At 46.2% G+C, this 13,287-nt stretch overlaps 1 protein-coding gene across 5 annotated transcripts in view; it reads right to left on the bottom strand.

The window, feature by feature from the left end:
- The window catches only part of GRIK4 (glutamate ionotropic receptor kainate type subunit 4), a 294,856-nt gene that overhangs the window by 86,032 nt on the left and 195,537 nt on the right, over nt 1-13,287 (bottom strand). For all 5 annotated transcript variants that reach the window (XR_006276691.1, XM_038380428.2, XM_043501059.1 and 2 more), the window contains exons 5-6: nt 10,912-11,077; nt 3,344-3,522 (exon numbers count right to left, since the gene is read on the bottom strand). Coding sequence is in view for 4 of the 5 variants with exons in the window: in XM_038380428.2 (XP_038236356.1) it covers nt 3,344-3,522; nt 10,912-11,077 (345 nt within the window). In the remaining variant the exon portion in view is untranslated. The remainder of the gene's footprint in view (nt 1-3,343; nt 3,523-10,911; nt 11,078-13,287) is intronic.

The raw sequence follows: 13,287 nt of genomic DNA on the forward strand, positions 1-13,287 counted from the left end.
AAGACCATTATTATGTCCCCTTTAGCCTTCTCTTCTCTAAACGAAACATTTCTTTCAACCTTTCCTTGCAGGTCATGTTTTCTAACCCTCATCACTTTTATTGATCTTGATGAACATAACAAATCTACAGCCTCCACTGATGCATGAACAGCTGGTGCGATGCATCCTCTGCAGGGAAAATGAAAAGGAGATTTTCTGGCCTGGTAGCTATTTGCTGGGACCCTTTGCTGATAAGCTGAAAGCTGGAAAATGAAGTACAGAAAGACGGGGGGGGGGGGGGGAATCAGAGGAACTTTAACGCCAACACCACTTAGCACTTATGCACAACATGTTAGGATAAAAGCCTCAAAACACTCTGGACAACCTCTACTCCCCCGACATTGACATACCATTGACTTCTGTGGGAGCAGAATTCAGCCAAGGTTGAGTGCTTTAAAAATCCCGTCCCAAGAACTAGGAAGTGCTTTACAGACATTAAGCAGCTAATCTGCACAGACACCTCAATGACACAGATCAATAGGACACCCTGTCTTTTACAGGTTGGGAAAGGGAGACTGTGAGAACGTAACTTGCCCTAGAACACAGCAAGTCAGTAGCAGAGAGAAGATTAGATCCTCCGGCAATGTGCTCTGACCACCACCAGATCAGTGCCTCTCATCTTCTGACTGCTGCACATCACAGTTTTCACTGTCTGGGGAGAGCAGCAATGTCTGCTTTCCCTGTGACCTACTCTGAAATCAGCAAGTGGGATTTCAAGGGAAGAAAATCAAAGAAAGCAACAAGCTGTCTCCTTTCCTCCTTTGATCTCATCCATTTAACATACATATTGGCAAAGCTGGGGCAGGCTGGCTATATAAGAAGCAACCATGTGTCTCTAGACCATATGGGGAGGGGAATATATGAGAGGTTGTAGCTTCTGCCTCATTGTCCAAAGGTAGCAGAGCCCAAGAAAGGGCTGGTAATACAGAGTTTGATCCAAAGTCTTTTACAATTAATGTCAGTCTCTCTGTTTGGATTGAGCCCAAAGAAGGAAACTGTTTTATCATCATTATCTTCACCCATTGTTCTGCTTTCTCTCCCAGTATACAGAGAAATAACTTCCAGTTTCACCAGTTGCAAGAAGTTCAGAAATCATAAGAGCGGTGTTCATTTCCCTTTCCCCTTGGAAACCTCCCATAGGGCGACTGCATTAAATGTTATTGAATTACTGCAAAATCTTTTCAGTCTTTGACATCTTCATCAGTCATGGCCTGAGAATCCCCCAGTGATGGGAAGGGAGAGAGCGTGTGTCTAAAAAGCCCCTGTGCTCTGGCTGTGGAAAATTACTATGGCAACAGGCTGAGGGGCTAGCCCTCAACAGTGAGCGAGCTCATTCAAATTCTTTATTAACTCAGAGATGAAATTTATAAATAAATTTACAAATCCACCCCAACCTGAACCCTCTTCTTTGATTTCCCGCACATAAGAAGCTTCAGAGGGGTTAGTGAAATAACAAAAATCAAAAAAGGAAAGTTGTTCCTCAGTGAAAACTACTATGTTGTATTTACATGTGCAATTAAAACGATATTGGAATGAATTGATAAGAAATCCAGCTGGCGTCACTTGCGACAGTGCAGCCTCTATTAGCAGTCTTAGTCTAACGTCAGCCTCTGGACCAAAGTCTGGCATCTGTACCAGCAAAGATTAGCGAGGGGACGCACATCAGCCATCATGCCTCACGTCCCAAGAGTAGCTATCTACAATTGAAATTCTGCCACTGTTTCTTTGCATCCCCCAAGGCAACATTCGTATTTTTTTCACCATAGTAGTAAAGCAAAGGGAGCCTGAGTTGGTCAGGAATTTTTCAATCTAATGTTTTTTTGTTTGGAAAATACCAATTTGTGGAAACCGAAACGTTCCGCGGGAAAGGGTCAGCTTCGACGAAGTTCCCGTTTTGGGAAAAGTGTCAAAATGTCCCCTTTCCTCATTTTTAAAATGAAAAATTCCTTTTTTCAGTTCGAAATGATGTATCATTTTGAAATTTAAGTGAATTGTGGGGGGGGAATCTAATAAATAATTGAAAGGTCAAAATCAAAACAAAATGTTGGGACTGACCCAATCTAAGTTTTTTCTCCACATTTTGATCCACAAAAATGTTTGAGATGTCAACTTTTCATCCCGATTCAGGATGGGGACATTTTCCGAAATTGTGGAAATTTTCCTGGGATGGGAAAACTATTTCCGGTCGAGCTGGAAACATAACTGACTAGAGAGCATGCGCTACAGGTGTCCCCCTGTGCTGATTGACAGCGCATCTGAGTCTGTTACAGCTGCAGCATGGGAGCCTGGGTTCTTTAGCTCAAGCTGTAGCAGCTTATGCTTTTAGCCCTGGAGGTCCCCACTTCAATCCCTGATGAGTCAGCCAAGATGGCGGCTGTCATACAAAGTCTCACCAACTCTGGTAGGATGGTACCGTGGCACATGGTTTCCTTGTGGACAAGATTCTTTGTGGAAACTAGCATGTAGTTGTACAGCCAGTAGGACTGACAGTTGTACAGGATATCACGAGGCTAATACACCAGGCCTAGAAAACATGCATTCTGTTCTAGGAGTGAAAATGACAAACAGCATCATGGCCCTGATCCAAAACTCACTGAAACCAATGGAGAGTCCCACTGGCTCCAATGGCCTTTGGATTAGATTCCTTAGACTCAGATGATTGACTCCATACTACCACACCTTCTACACTGCCAGGAATCCCTCGTCTAGGCCCATTGGTATACTGAGAGATGAATCTATGGAGCCAGAACTTATATTTATTTCATCTGATAATTGGCTAAAAAGCCTCCCGTTCCATACAGGCTCTGGAGAACTGCACTAAAGTGGAAGCCCAAACTGGATTCAATGCTCCGATTAAATCAAACTCTCAAAACAAACACAACAACTGTACAGGAGACAATAAAATAAACAAACATAATCTGGTAAAAAATAACTAGACAGAGAAACACAACAGAGATGTACTCAGAAAAGAGAGTCCACACCGTCGGCAGACTGACTTTCAAAAGAGCTGAGCTACCCCTGCTCAAAGCCAATAGGAGCACTAAGAGTTTGGCACCGTGACACCTCTGGGGCATGCACTCGGAGTATTTAATCTATTTGTTCTACAGCTAGAATCCCGGAGGCAGTGAGCAAACTGTTGTTCCCAGGACCTCAGCATCGATCAGTGGAAATCTCCCTGTAGCGTAGATAATTTTCAGCTGCATGGTAGGAGTTTTTAAGCTACGGAACCATACAATGCGCATGCAGAAGGATCATTTGGTGGAAGCAAGGCAGTTTACAAAGCTGTAATTTCACCGCTGCCTACCTTCTGGAGGACGATGTGAGACATGGAGGCATTCGCATGTACAATGATGGTGGAGGTTTTGTCGTCTCTGATTTCTTTTAAGAGTGGGGTAGGATCCCCGCTGTCATCCAGCATCCGGACTGAGAGGGTGTCCTTCGAGATAAGGAACTGACGAAGCAACTTCTCTAGGTTTAAAAGGCCTTCAAATAAAAGAAACACAAACAGAACTTTTGAATCAAGAGTAGCCCACCCATGACAACAGCTATCCTTTCCCAGAGGAACCAGTCCTTTGCAAACCTATTGGACAAATGGTGTAGCAACATGCTGCAAAGCGAAGAAGCCACAACCAGCAGGGGAGGGGAAGGGACGGAGCAATTTGTAACTCTCTGTGGCCATCTGACGGAACAGCCTGCAGCCCTCTCTCAGAAGGAAGATCATCTTGACACCGGGCCTTTCTGAAGGTAATTCTTTATAAAGCTTTTTTCGGGAGGGGGCTTGTCATTCTGTGTGTGTATAGCTCAAGCACACTGGGCCTTGATCCCAGACTGGGCCTTCAAAGTGCTACCCCAGCACAAATAATAATAATAAACTACCAAATGTATTCTGCAGAAGAGCTCTGTGGAGCTCGAAAGCTCGTCTCTCTCACCAACAGAAATTAGTCCAATAAAGGATATTACCTTGCCCACCTTACTGCTCTAATATCCAACATGGCCACAGACCAACACAACAACCAAATGCATTCTAGGCATTTACAGAGAAATAAGAGGACACGGTAGAATGGCAGTGTGGTCTAGTGGGTGGGGCTCTGGGCTTGGTCTCTGGAGACCTTGATTCTATTCCCATCTCAGATCACTTCTCTGCTCGTCTTCCCACTTTTTTTTTTTTTGGTCTTCTCTATTTAGACCAGTGATACTCAGACTTCAGCAGTTCAGGAGCCAAATTAGCGATCAACATTACCCAAAAGAGCCACAGTAGTGCGAATGACAGGGAAAAGATTTAGTTGTTATATAGATTCTGACAGCATACAAGTTAATAACTTAGTGCAAGTTGATAACTTAATTGGTTAATCATATAGTAAAAGCATCCTGATTGATTAATAACTTGGACTAGTTAATAATTAAATCACACAGTGTTTTAATATCATGTGCTGCAAAGAGCTGCAGGAGACACATTAGAGAGCCACAGTCTGAGCATCATTAATTCACACTATAAGTTCTTTGGAGCAGTGGTTGTCTCACTCTGCCTCTGTGCTTTTTGGCACTTCTGTCATATAAATAACAACAACAAGAATGTCCCTAGCCCAAATACCTTACGATCCAAAGCCCTGATTTGGCAAACTCTCATGTATGCAATGAAGCCAGTAAAACTCCTGGCATGATGAAAGATTATGTGGCATCCGGCCCTATATTGAGATGGAAAGGGAGGAGTTTGTTTGGTTAGCTTTTTTCAAAGGAGGAATTAAACAAACGGAAACTGGACTAGTTAACTACCAGCATCCCTCCAAAGGAAGAGAACAAGGAACAGATCCCAAACCCAGAGCTTAAGGCCAGTGCCCTGGCAGTCAGAGGGGCACTCAGAGTAAGTCTACCCTGTAATAAATAAATAAACCTGTGGCCCTGAGTCTCCGAGCCTGGCTCAACTGACTGGGGCTTGCGGTACAGGATGAAAAATAGCCATGCAGACATTCCCACTTGGGCTGAAACTCAGGCTCTGAGGCTGACCTCTCTCACTTGGTTTCAGAGCTTGAACTCCAGCCCAAGTGGGAATGTCTACAATAATATTTTTGGAACTGTAGCGTTGAGTCCCGTGAACCCAAGTCAATTGACCTGGCTCTGACTCTTGCTGCCACAGGATTGTTTTTTGTTTGCAGTGTAGACGTACTCTCACCGTTCTTGTGCTTCGAGCCCAGCACTCAACTCTTCAACTAAATGTCATTTTGACGGCACTCAACAGTTTATTCACACAGAAAGTCAAGGTCTGGGGAAGCAATACAAGGCGGGACAATGCAATGCAATCAAGAGGGAGAGTGCTGCTCTCAAGAATGCCTAACTCTTTACAAAAGGCAACAAAGCGATGCATTAAAGAGATAAAGCCTAGATGAGTGGAGTCTCATTCACGGAGAGGTTTTTCAGCAAACCAGTGTGCATGCACTGAGCTCTTTACCATGTAGTGCCCCCTGCCTTTCCTCCTTAATCCAGGAGGAACTCATCTGGGGACTAAAGCAACTGCAGTCAGCAGGATTTCTCTGGGATGAAATTAACTTCCTAGTCTATTTCTGCATGGAGGGTGAAATTCTAAGAGGACCTATATGCCACCTGTTATTTTATGGGTTTAAGTGGGACCTAAGTGTTGTCTAAGTTTTGTGCCAGATCTCTGCATAGTTTAATTTTCTCCTCACCTGCAATCTCCTTTCCTACCAAGGAGCAGAGACACTTCCAGCAATAACTGTTGGTTATTATTAATCACGTTTATTGCGGTCATGCCTAAAGGCCAGCCAAGAATAGGGTCTCATCCTACCGGCATAGAGTAGTAGATGGTCACGGCCTCAGAGAGTTTACAATCTATAGACAAGCCAGACACAGGTTGGGGGAAAGGGTACAAATAAAACTACTCTGCTATTATTTAGGCAAACTCTGAACTGGCGCTCACATGAGAAAGATTTGAGAAGCACCTTCACTCACCACGATTCCATTAAGCCCTCAGAAAAGGAGGCTTTTGTGTTTCCTCTGTCTTTCTAAAAGTGGTCCAGTTTCATGGCAATTTTGCATTTCTCTTGTTTAAGAAAAGGACATTGAGGAGGACCCCTCCCTCCCCCCATCTTTCTGAATGAGCAAAACTGGATGCAAGTACCCAAGCTGCGGCTACCAACCTGAGCTGATTTTAAACCAGTGGTCTGGTGGTGAGCAGACCTCTGTCTCATTAACTGATGCCCCAGTACTTTAAATCTCAAAAGCTGGAATGGAGTCACGGGAGGATAATCCCAAGACTACTGGGAACCCCTGGGTGTGTTATTTCTTTGGAAGGCGTTCCTAAAGCAAACATGAATTATTTTGTATTATTAGCATTGCAGTCGTGACAGGAGGCTTTAACTGAGATCGTGGCCCCCGAGTGCTTGGAATCATACAAAGTTACAGTCAGAGACCACCCCCTGCCCAGAGAGATGTGCAGCATAGGCAGGACAAAGGAAAGATTATCACCACCATTTCACAGGTACAGGAAAGCGAGGCTCAGAGAGATTCTTGCCCAAGGTCACACGTGGAGCCAGGAATTGAACCCAGGCCTTCTGAGTCTCACGCTGGTGCCTTAAAAACAAGACAATCCATTGTCTCAATGACCGGATTTGGCCCACAACTCCCCTCTGAGGTTGGTCAGTGTCATTAGCCCCATGTGGCAGATGGGGAATCTGATACCCAGAGAGGAGAAATAACTTAGCCATCATCACACAGGACTAGAACCCCCACCTCCCGATTCCTAGCCCAGTAAATGAACAACATCCCCGCCCCCCCACTCCCCCAAAGCATAGCAGGGGGACTCTCATAGGAGGGCACTGGCTGTTTACAGAACAACAGTCACTGGGCATCTACAGTGCAACACCAAGACCACCAGGAAACATTTAAACTCTTCCTGCAAGGAGCAGCCGTAGGTTATGAGAATTCCACGGACACCCCTCCCTGCCGGCTTCAGTGGCAAGGCTAATCACACAATGACGGGAGGCAGTGCGGGCTGGCGGAAAGGGCACTAGCCCAGCAGCGAGGAGAGAAGCTGTCTACTCCCAGCACTTGCTGGGTGGCCTAGAGTGATGAAGTGAGCTGTAGCTCACGAAAGCTTATGCTCAAATAAATGTGTTAGTCTCTAAGGTGCCACAAGTACTCCTTTTCTTTTTTTAATAGTACTAGAGATTCAGATTTAAACAGTACGAGGGGAAATATTTATTTTTTATATATAGTATTATTATTTTATCAACTACAAGTGGTTAATAATGTAGTGAAAGCCTCCCGATTGTGTGATTTAATTATTAACCAATGTTTTAACGTCATGTGCTGCAAGGAGACACAGTAAAGAGCCACTTGTGCCTCGCGAACCACCGTCTGAGTATCGCTGCTCTTGTGGCTAAAGCCGGTGAGTGGGACTTAGGAATACGACAGTGAATAATAGAGTTTTCAGTCTGGGGCCTGAAACGACCGAGCTAAAAAAATGCTGGTCAATTCGAACGGAAAGCCTTCTTCCCCCCTGCACCCTGTAAATTGTTGTTAAAACAAAAACTTGAAAAAAATTTGTTTTAAGTTGATTCCAAATGATTTCGGTGGGGGGTGGGGAGGAGTTGTTTCAAGCCAACTATTTTTTCACATACCACTCCTCCCCCCCTTTATTTTTAATTGGCCAAATGTGGCCTTCTCCTTTGCTTTGAGCCACCCCTGGTTCTTGGACTGAATTAAGCAGCTTGCCTTGTTTTCCCTCCCACTGCCAGGGTGCAGATCACAGCTTGTACAACACATGGTCGAGATTGTGATAGCAACTGCGATCTCTACCCACGACAGATCGGAGCTGGAGTTGTGTCCTATTTGCAGCGGGTTTTCTAAAAACATGCAGCGCCTTCCAGGTTAGGGTGAATTATCCCTTGCAGCCTCTCTGAGATGGGGAAACGGAGTCACGGTGCCAGAGTCTGCTCCCGAGTGCACTGGTTTTGCACTGGCGTAACAACATGGACTGCAAGAGAGAGTTAATTTCTGTTCACTCCAGCATAGGTGACAACTGGCCCACAGCCGAGACTTTTCCAGGGTCGCAGTGAGAGTCAGTAGCAAGACTAAGAACAGAACCCAGGAGTCCTGTCACACAGTCCTGCGTCAAATCAAACAGCTCAGACTCTCTGCTTCTTGGGCTTGAGTTTCTAGCTATCGCACCAAAACAAACAACATTGTCCCTCAAAATGGAATTTCCTTATCAATTAATGGCCAGATTGTGTGCGGTCCTGGCTCGGCCAGAAAGGGGGATGCAAACAGCCCCACTCTCCCATGCCCTTGCTCAAGGACAGTGGCCAATAGCTGATTTCAGAGTAGCAGCCGTGTTAGTCTGTATTCGCAAAAAGAAAAGGAGGACTTGTGGCACCTTAGAGACTAACAAATTTATTAGAGCATAAGCTTTCGTGAGCTACAGCTCACTTCATAGCTCATGAAAGCTTATGCTCTAATAAATTTGTTAGTCTCTAAGGTGGCCAATAGCAGTCTCTGTGCTTGGGGTGCTGATTTCTGCTTTCCCCCACGGAGCAGGACTATGGTCCATTCCTGTCCTCTGTGCCAGCATAAAGGCTAGTGCAAAGAGCAGGATGCGGGAGTTGTAGTTGCATGAGGCACCTTCTCTCCTGGACTCCTCTGGGCCTGGGACAGGGCTCCTCCTACTCAGGGCTTGTGGCTAAATGTCACACTTGCCCTAAGGGGTAACTTCCTGGAGCCAGCAATTGAATTATCCAGCAGTTCCTGAATAAAGCTATCTGGATTGATTCAATTAAGGGTGGTCATTGAATTATTTAACACAAGCCATTTCGTTCCTCAGATTCTTCGATCCAGTTAAATGAAGGATCAAATTAACCAGGGACTGAATTAAGTGGGAGGCACCTGAGTGTGTCAGCTTGTGGATGGGCAGGTGCAGTCAGATCCCCAGTTATGGGTCCATGTGTTCCCGAGTGTGTGTGCATCGCACTGTGTGTTGCCGGGGGGTGGAGATAAGGAAAAGCTGCACATGAGGTATAAAAAAGATGTTATGAAAAATAGGTTCATGGCAATGTTAAAGGTATAGCCAGAAAAGTCAGAGTAAAAAAATACCAGAGTTAAGGCTGCGGCAGTAACATCAATGCAGTGTCGTTGCACACCTTGGGCCAGATCCTCAGCTGGAATAAACTGGAGTCAATGGTGATTTTGCTGATTTACACCACCTGAGGATCTGGCCCTCAGCAAGTGCACAATTTGGGAAGTGGGCACAAGGACCCTTTTGGCATCCATGCCGGAGCTGGTCAGATTGGAAGTCCTATTGCTCTCCTGAATGCAAGGACAGATCCAGGCTGCTCGCTTACATTTTGCTGGCACTAGGCTGCTTCCAGAAGGCCTTGTGCCTGGCTAAGTGATGCACAGTGTCCCCTGGAGCTCCCACTAGGGCAAAAAGAAAAGGAGTACTTGTGGCACCTTAGAGACTAACAAATTTATTAGAGCATAAGCTTTCGTGAGCTACAGCTCACTTGCATCCGATGAAGTGAGCTGTAGCTCACGAAAGCTTATGTTCTAATAAATTTGTTAGTCTCTAAGGTGCCACAAGTACTCCTTTTCTTTTTGCGAATACAGACTAACACGGCTGCTACTCTGAAACCCACTAGGGCAGTGCACCTCTTCACCACACCCTACAGCAGGCTCCTTGATACAGGAACACTTTAGCCCTAATGCATCCAGCTACCACTTTGAAAAGAAAATACCCACGTGCTAATGGGAACTCTTAACCATGTCATGTCCTGACTTCTGGTGAGGTTAGCTGCAATCTTAATGATATGTCCTGAAAAGACCCAAGCATGTGAGGGCACGGCAGCGAAAGGATGGTGCATGCATAAAAATGGGTGTTGTGTGCTTGTGTACACAAGTGTGTCTACCTGTGTGCAGCAGAGATGAGCCAAAGCTGCAGAGTTTGGATCTGAACTTCTCCCCGGTTTGTGGGTGGGTGTTCGGACCCAGAGATCTAGTATGGGCCCATCCGCATTGTACACAAAAGTCAGATTTATAAGGCCTGTGCTCATGCTCAGAGATGCACATGTCAGTAACCACCCAGATCTACATGCCTGCATGCTAACATCAAAACACATGGGGCCCAATTCCCCTCTCGCTGACTCCAGTCTAAATCGGGAGTGAATCCCAGGATGTCAATGGCGTTACACTGGAGCACAAAACCAGTGGAGGAGGGAGGCCTAATGTGCGTAGAAGTTATCAGGCAGGCTTACCGCTGTGCAATTACTGGGGCATGCATGGCGGCAGAATCATGCGCAAGTGAGTAAGTCAGCACCCAGGATTGCATAGAATGGGCTGGACATTAGCAAAATCCAGCGTGCACTTGGTTTAGGTCACAGACTGCACACAAGTCTCAGAAAGACGCATTTCCAAATCGTGCTTTATCAGAAACTGATCTCAGGCTTTTTCAGTTATGGAAACCCATCCATCAGCTAAAACGCTCTCTATGAAACCAAAAGGCAGCCAATGTCCTTCCCCCCAGCCCCATCTCTCACAAACTGCTGCTGGAAATATCTGGACTTGGTTCTAAATGTGGACCTCCAGCTGCAGGCCTCTCACTCGCCTCTGATTTCACCAAGTTCCCTTCTTGCCCCGGACAGGAAAGACCCCGTCATTAGTGAAATGGATTATTTTAGGCCACTATAATCAGAGAAAAGCACAGGCCTCCAGCAATTGACACCAGCTTTGCCGGTGGGATTTCATTAACCAGTGCTTAGACCCTAGAGGCATTTTTACATAGCAGAGAGAGGAAACAGATGTGGGAAGGGGATAAAATGAGAAGCAAGTGGAAGCAGCAGGGGGTTAACACAAACCAGGGCCACTTACATTCAGCTTTGGCACAGATGAGGCAGGCAGTGGTGCAATTAAAGAAGTTCAGGATCCCAGCTACGGCCACGCTGATGTCGGTGTTGCTGGGGTGGAGGTTCAAGGTGGTGAATCGCTGGAACTGGAACTTGAGGAATTCCTCTGGGGCAACTTTAAAATGAGGGACCTGGGAAAATGAGAAAGAACAGAAGATGCAGAAAGAAAGAGAGGAAGATCAATTGCAGAAGATGCATTTCTCCAGTAAAAAAACAGTCAACTCAGTGCCACATGGGAAGCAGGCGAGAGAAAAGACAACCCAGCAAAACTGCGTAGAATATTCTACTGAATGGAAAAGACAATGGATGGAAGCATAGGCACCAACTCCATGGGTGCTCTGGGGCTGGAGCCCCCATGGGGGAAAAAAGTGGGTGCTCAGCACCCACCAGCTACAGCTGATCGGCGGCACTCCTGATCAACTGTTTGGTGGCTGCAGGAGTCACTTGCGAGAGGGTGGAGAGCAGGGAGCGGCCAGTGCTTTGGGAGACGGGTTTGAGCATGAGTAGGAAGAGGTGGAGCGAGGGCAGGGCCTCAGGAGAAGGGACGGAGTGGGGGTGGGATCTTGGGGCGGAGCGGGGGTGAAGCACCCCTAGTTAAAAATAAAAGTCAGTGCCTGTGGATGGAATCCTAAATAGGTTTTTGCTCTTGTGGATCCTGAGAAGGAGAAAATCACAGCAGCAAGAAGCGTCTGACTTGGAGTGAATGGGAGAAATGGACCAGGGAGTCCCCAGCTGAGACCCTTAAAGAAAGTCTAGCAGTAAGAGCCTCGCTGAAACCTTTAGGAATGACTGAAAGAAGAACATGATGACCCCATGCTGGTGAATCTCATGAAAAGGAGAAACAGCTGCAGCAGCCTAAAGTTTTGCGCTGTTTGATCTGCGGAGAAGTAACAGGCTATTTCAAAAGGATCGGAGCTAATATTTCATTTGCCATTCATAAATGGGAGTGGAAGTAGCACTGAGACGCTGCATGCCAGGGAATACGGACAACTTGGGGCCAAGGAGCCCATGGTGCAGATGGAATGTGAGCGATGGGAGACCAGCAAGGATAAGGGTCAGCGGGACAGAGAAAGGATTTGTTTGTTTGTTTTTTAACAGCATGGATTATTTGGAAGAAACAGAACACAAAAAGGGGAACATCTGGTTCTGCTTCATTAGAGCAATGTCAAGTCCTTTTTGCTTCCATTAGCAGCACTTCCAGAAGCTATCACCCCACGCCTCTGATCCGTCTCCTCTTGGGGAAGGCTGTTAGTGGGCTGCGATGGCTGCTTTATTGGAGGCATAAGCTGTTTTGTTAGTAATAGAAAAGTTAAAGAGTAATAAGCTGCTATCTGCCTTGATCTCACTCCGCAGCCCTCAGCCTGGGCTCCATGAACAGGGAGAGAAGCAGACTGTATGCCACAGGCAGATTCCTTTAACTAATGTAGACGGGACATCTACAATCTGGGCTTGTTGATCATTCTCTGAAGCCAGATGGAGTCTGAGGCTCATGGCAAAGACGATTAATGAGACAGAGAGATGCGCAGGCAGAGGTGTACACTAGACCCCACCACAAACGTCTGCAGGGTGCGATCCCCAAAGAGGTGGGCCCAAGTCACAAAGCTGAGGGTTGCTCCAATCCACAGCTTTGGGTCAGCCCAAAACAGAGACAGGAGGTCTAATTTTTGTCTCCTTCCCAGTGGCTTTACGCCAGTGTACCGCCAGTGACTTCACCACAATGGTCTTTAGGTTAAGGCATTGGACTGTGACTCAGGAGATCTACCTGCTCCGCCACAGATGCCTTGTGTCCCCCTCAGGCAAGTCACTTCCCCTCTGCGTGCATCCTTTCCCCATTGGTACAAGAGCACTTCCTTTGTCTGCCTTGTCTGGTTAGACTGTAAGCTTTTCAGGACAGAGGTTGTCTTACTAATGTACTTAACACCTGGCACAATGGGGCCCTGATCTTGGCTGAGGCCACTAGGTGCTACTGTAAAACAAATAACGACAAGTCATTCCTGATTCTTACCAGTGTAAATGACAGCAGAGAGGATTAGGTTCAATAATCAGACAGATAAGACTGGATCTGAACTTCCTAGCACCCCAGCTTTGATTCAGGACCACCTCTAAAAAGAGGAAGAGAATTGCTTAGGGTGGAACATGGGGAGTTTAGCTAGAAATAACTAGCTGAGATCAAAGAGGCACAGAGTTAAGATGAATATCAGGAAAAACCTGATGCTCTGTTATGGCAGATTGGTCTTTGCCTGGGAAGTGGTGGATGCTAGAGGCAGTTAACCCTGCAATGGATCAAGCAACTAGAAAAGAAAGGACAGTAGCTGCAGTAGCTGAGGGAGTTGGGTCTAGC

The sequence above is a fragment of the Dermochelys coriacea genome, chromosome 22 (genome assembly GCF_009764565.3).
Source record: "Dermochelys coriacea isolate rDerCor1 chromosome 22, rDerCor1.pri.v4, whole genome shotgun sequence".
Taxonomy (NCBI): Eukaryota; Metazoa; Chordata; order Testudines; family Dermochelyidae; genus Dermochelys; species Dermochelys coriacea.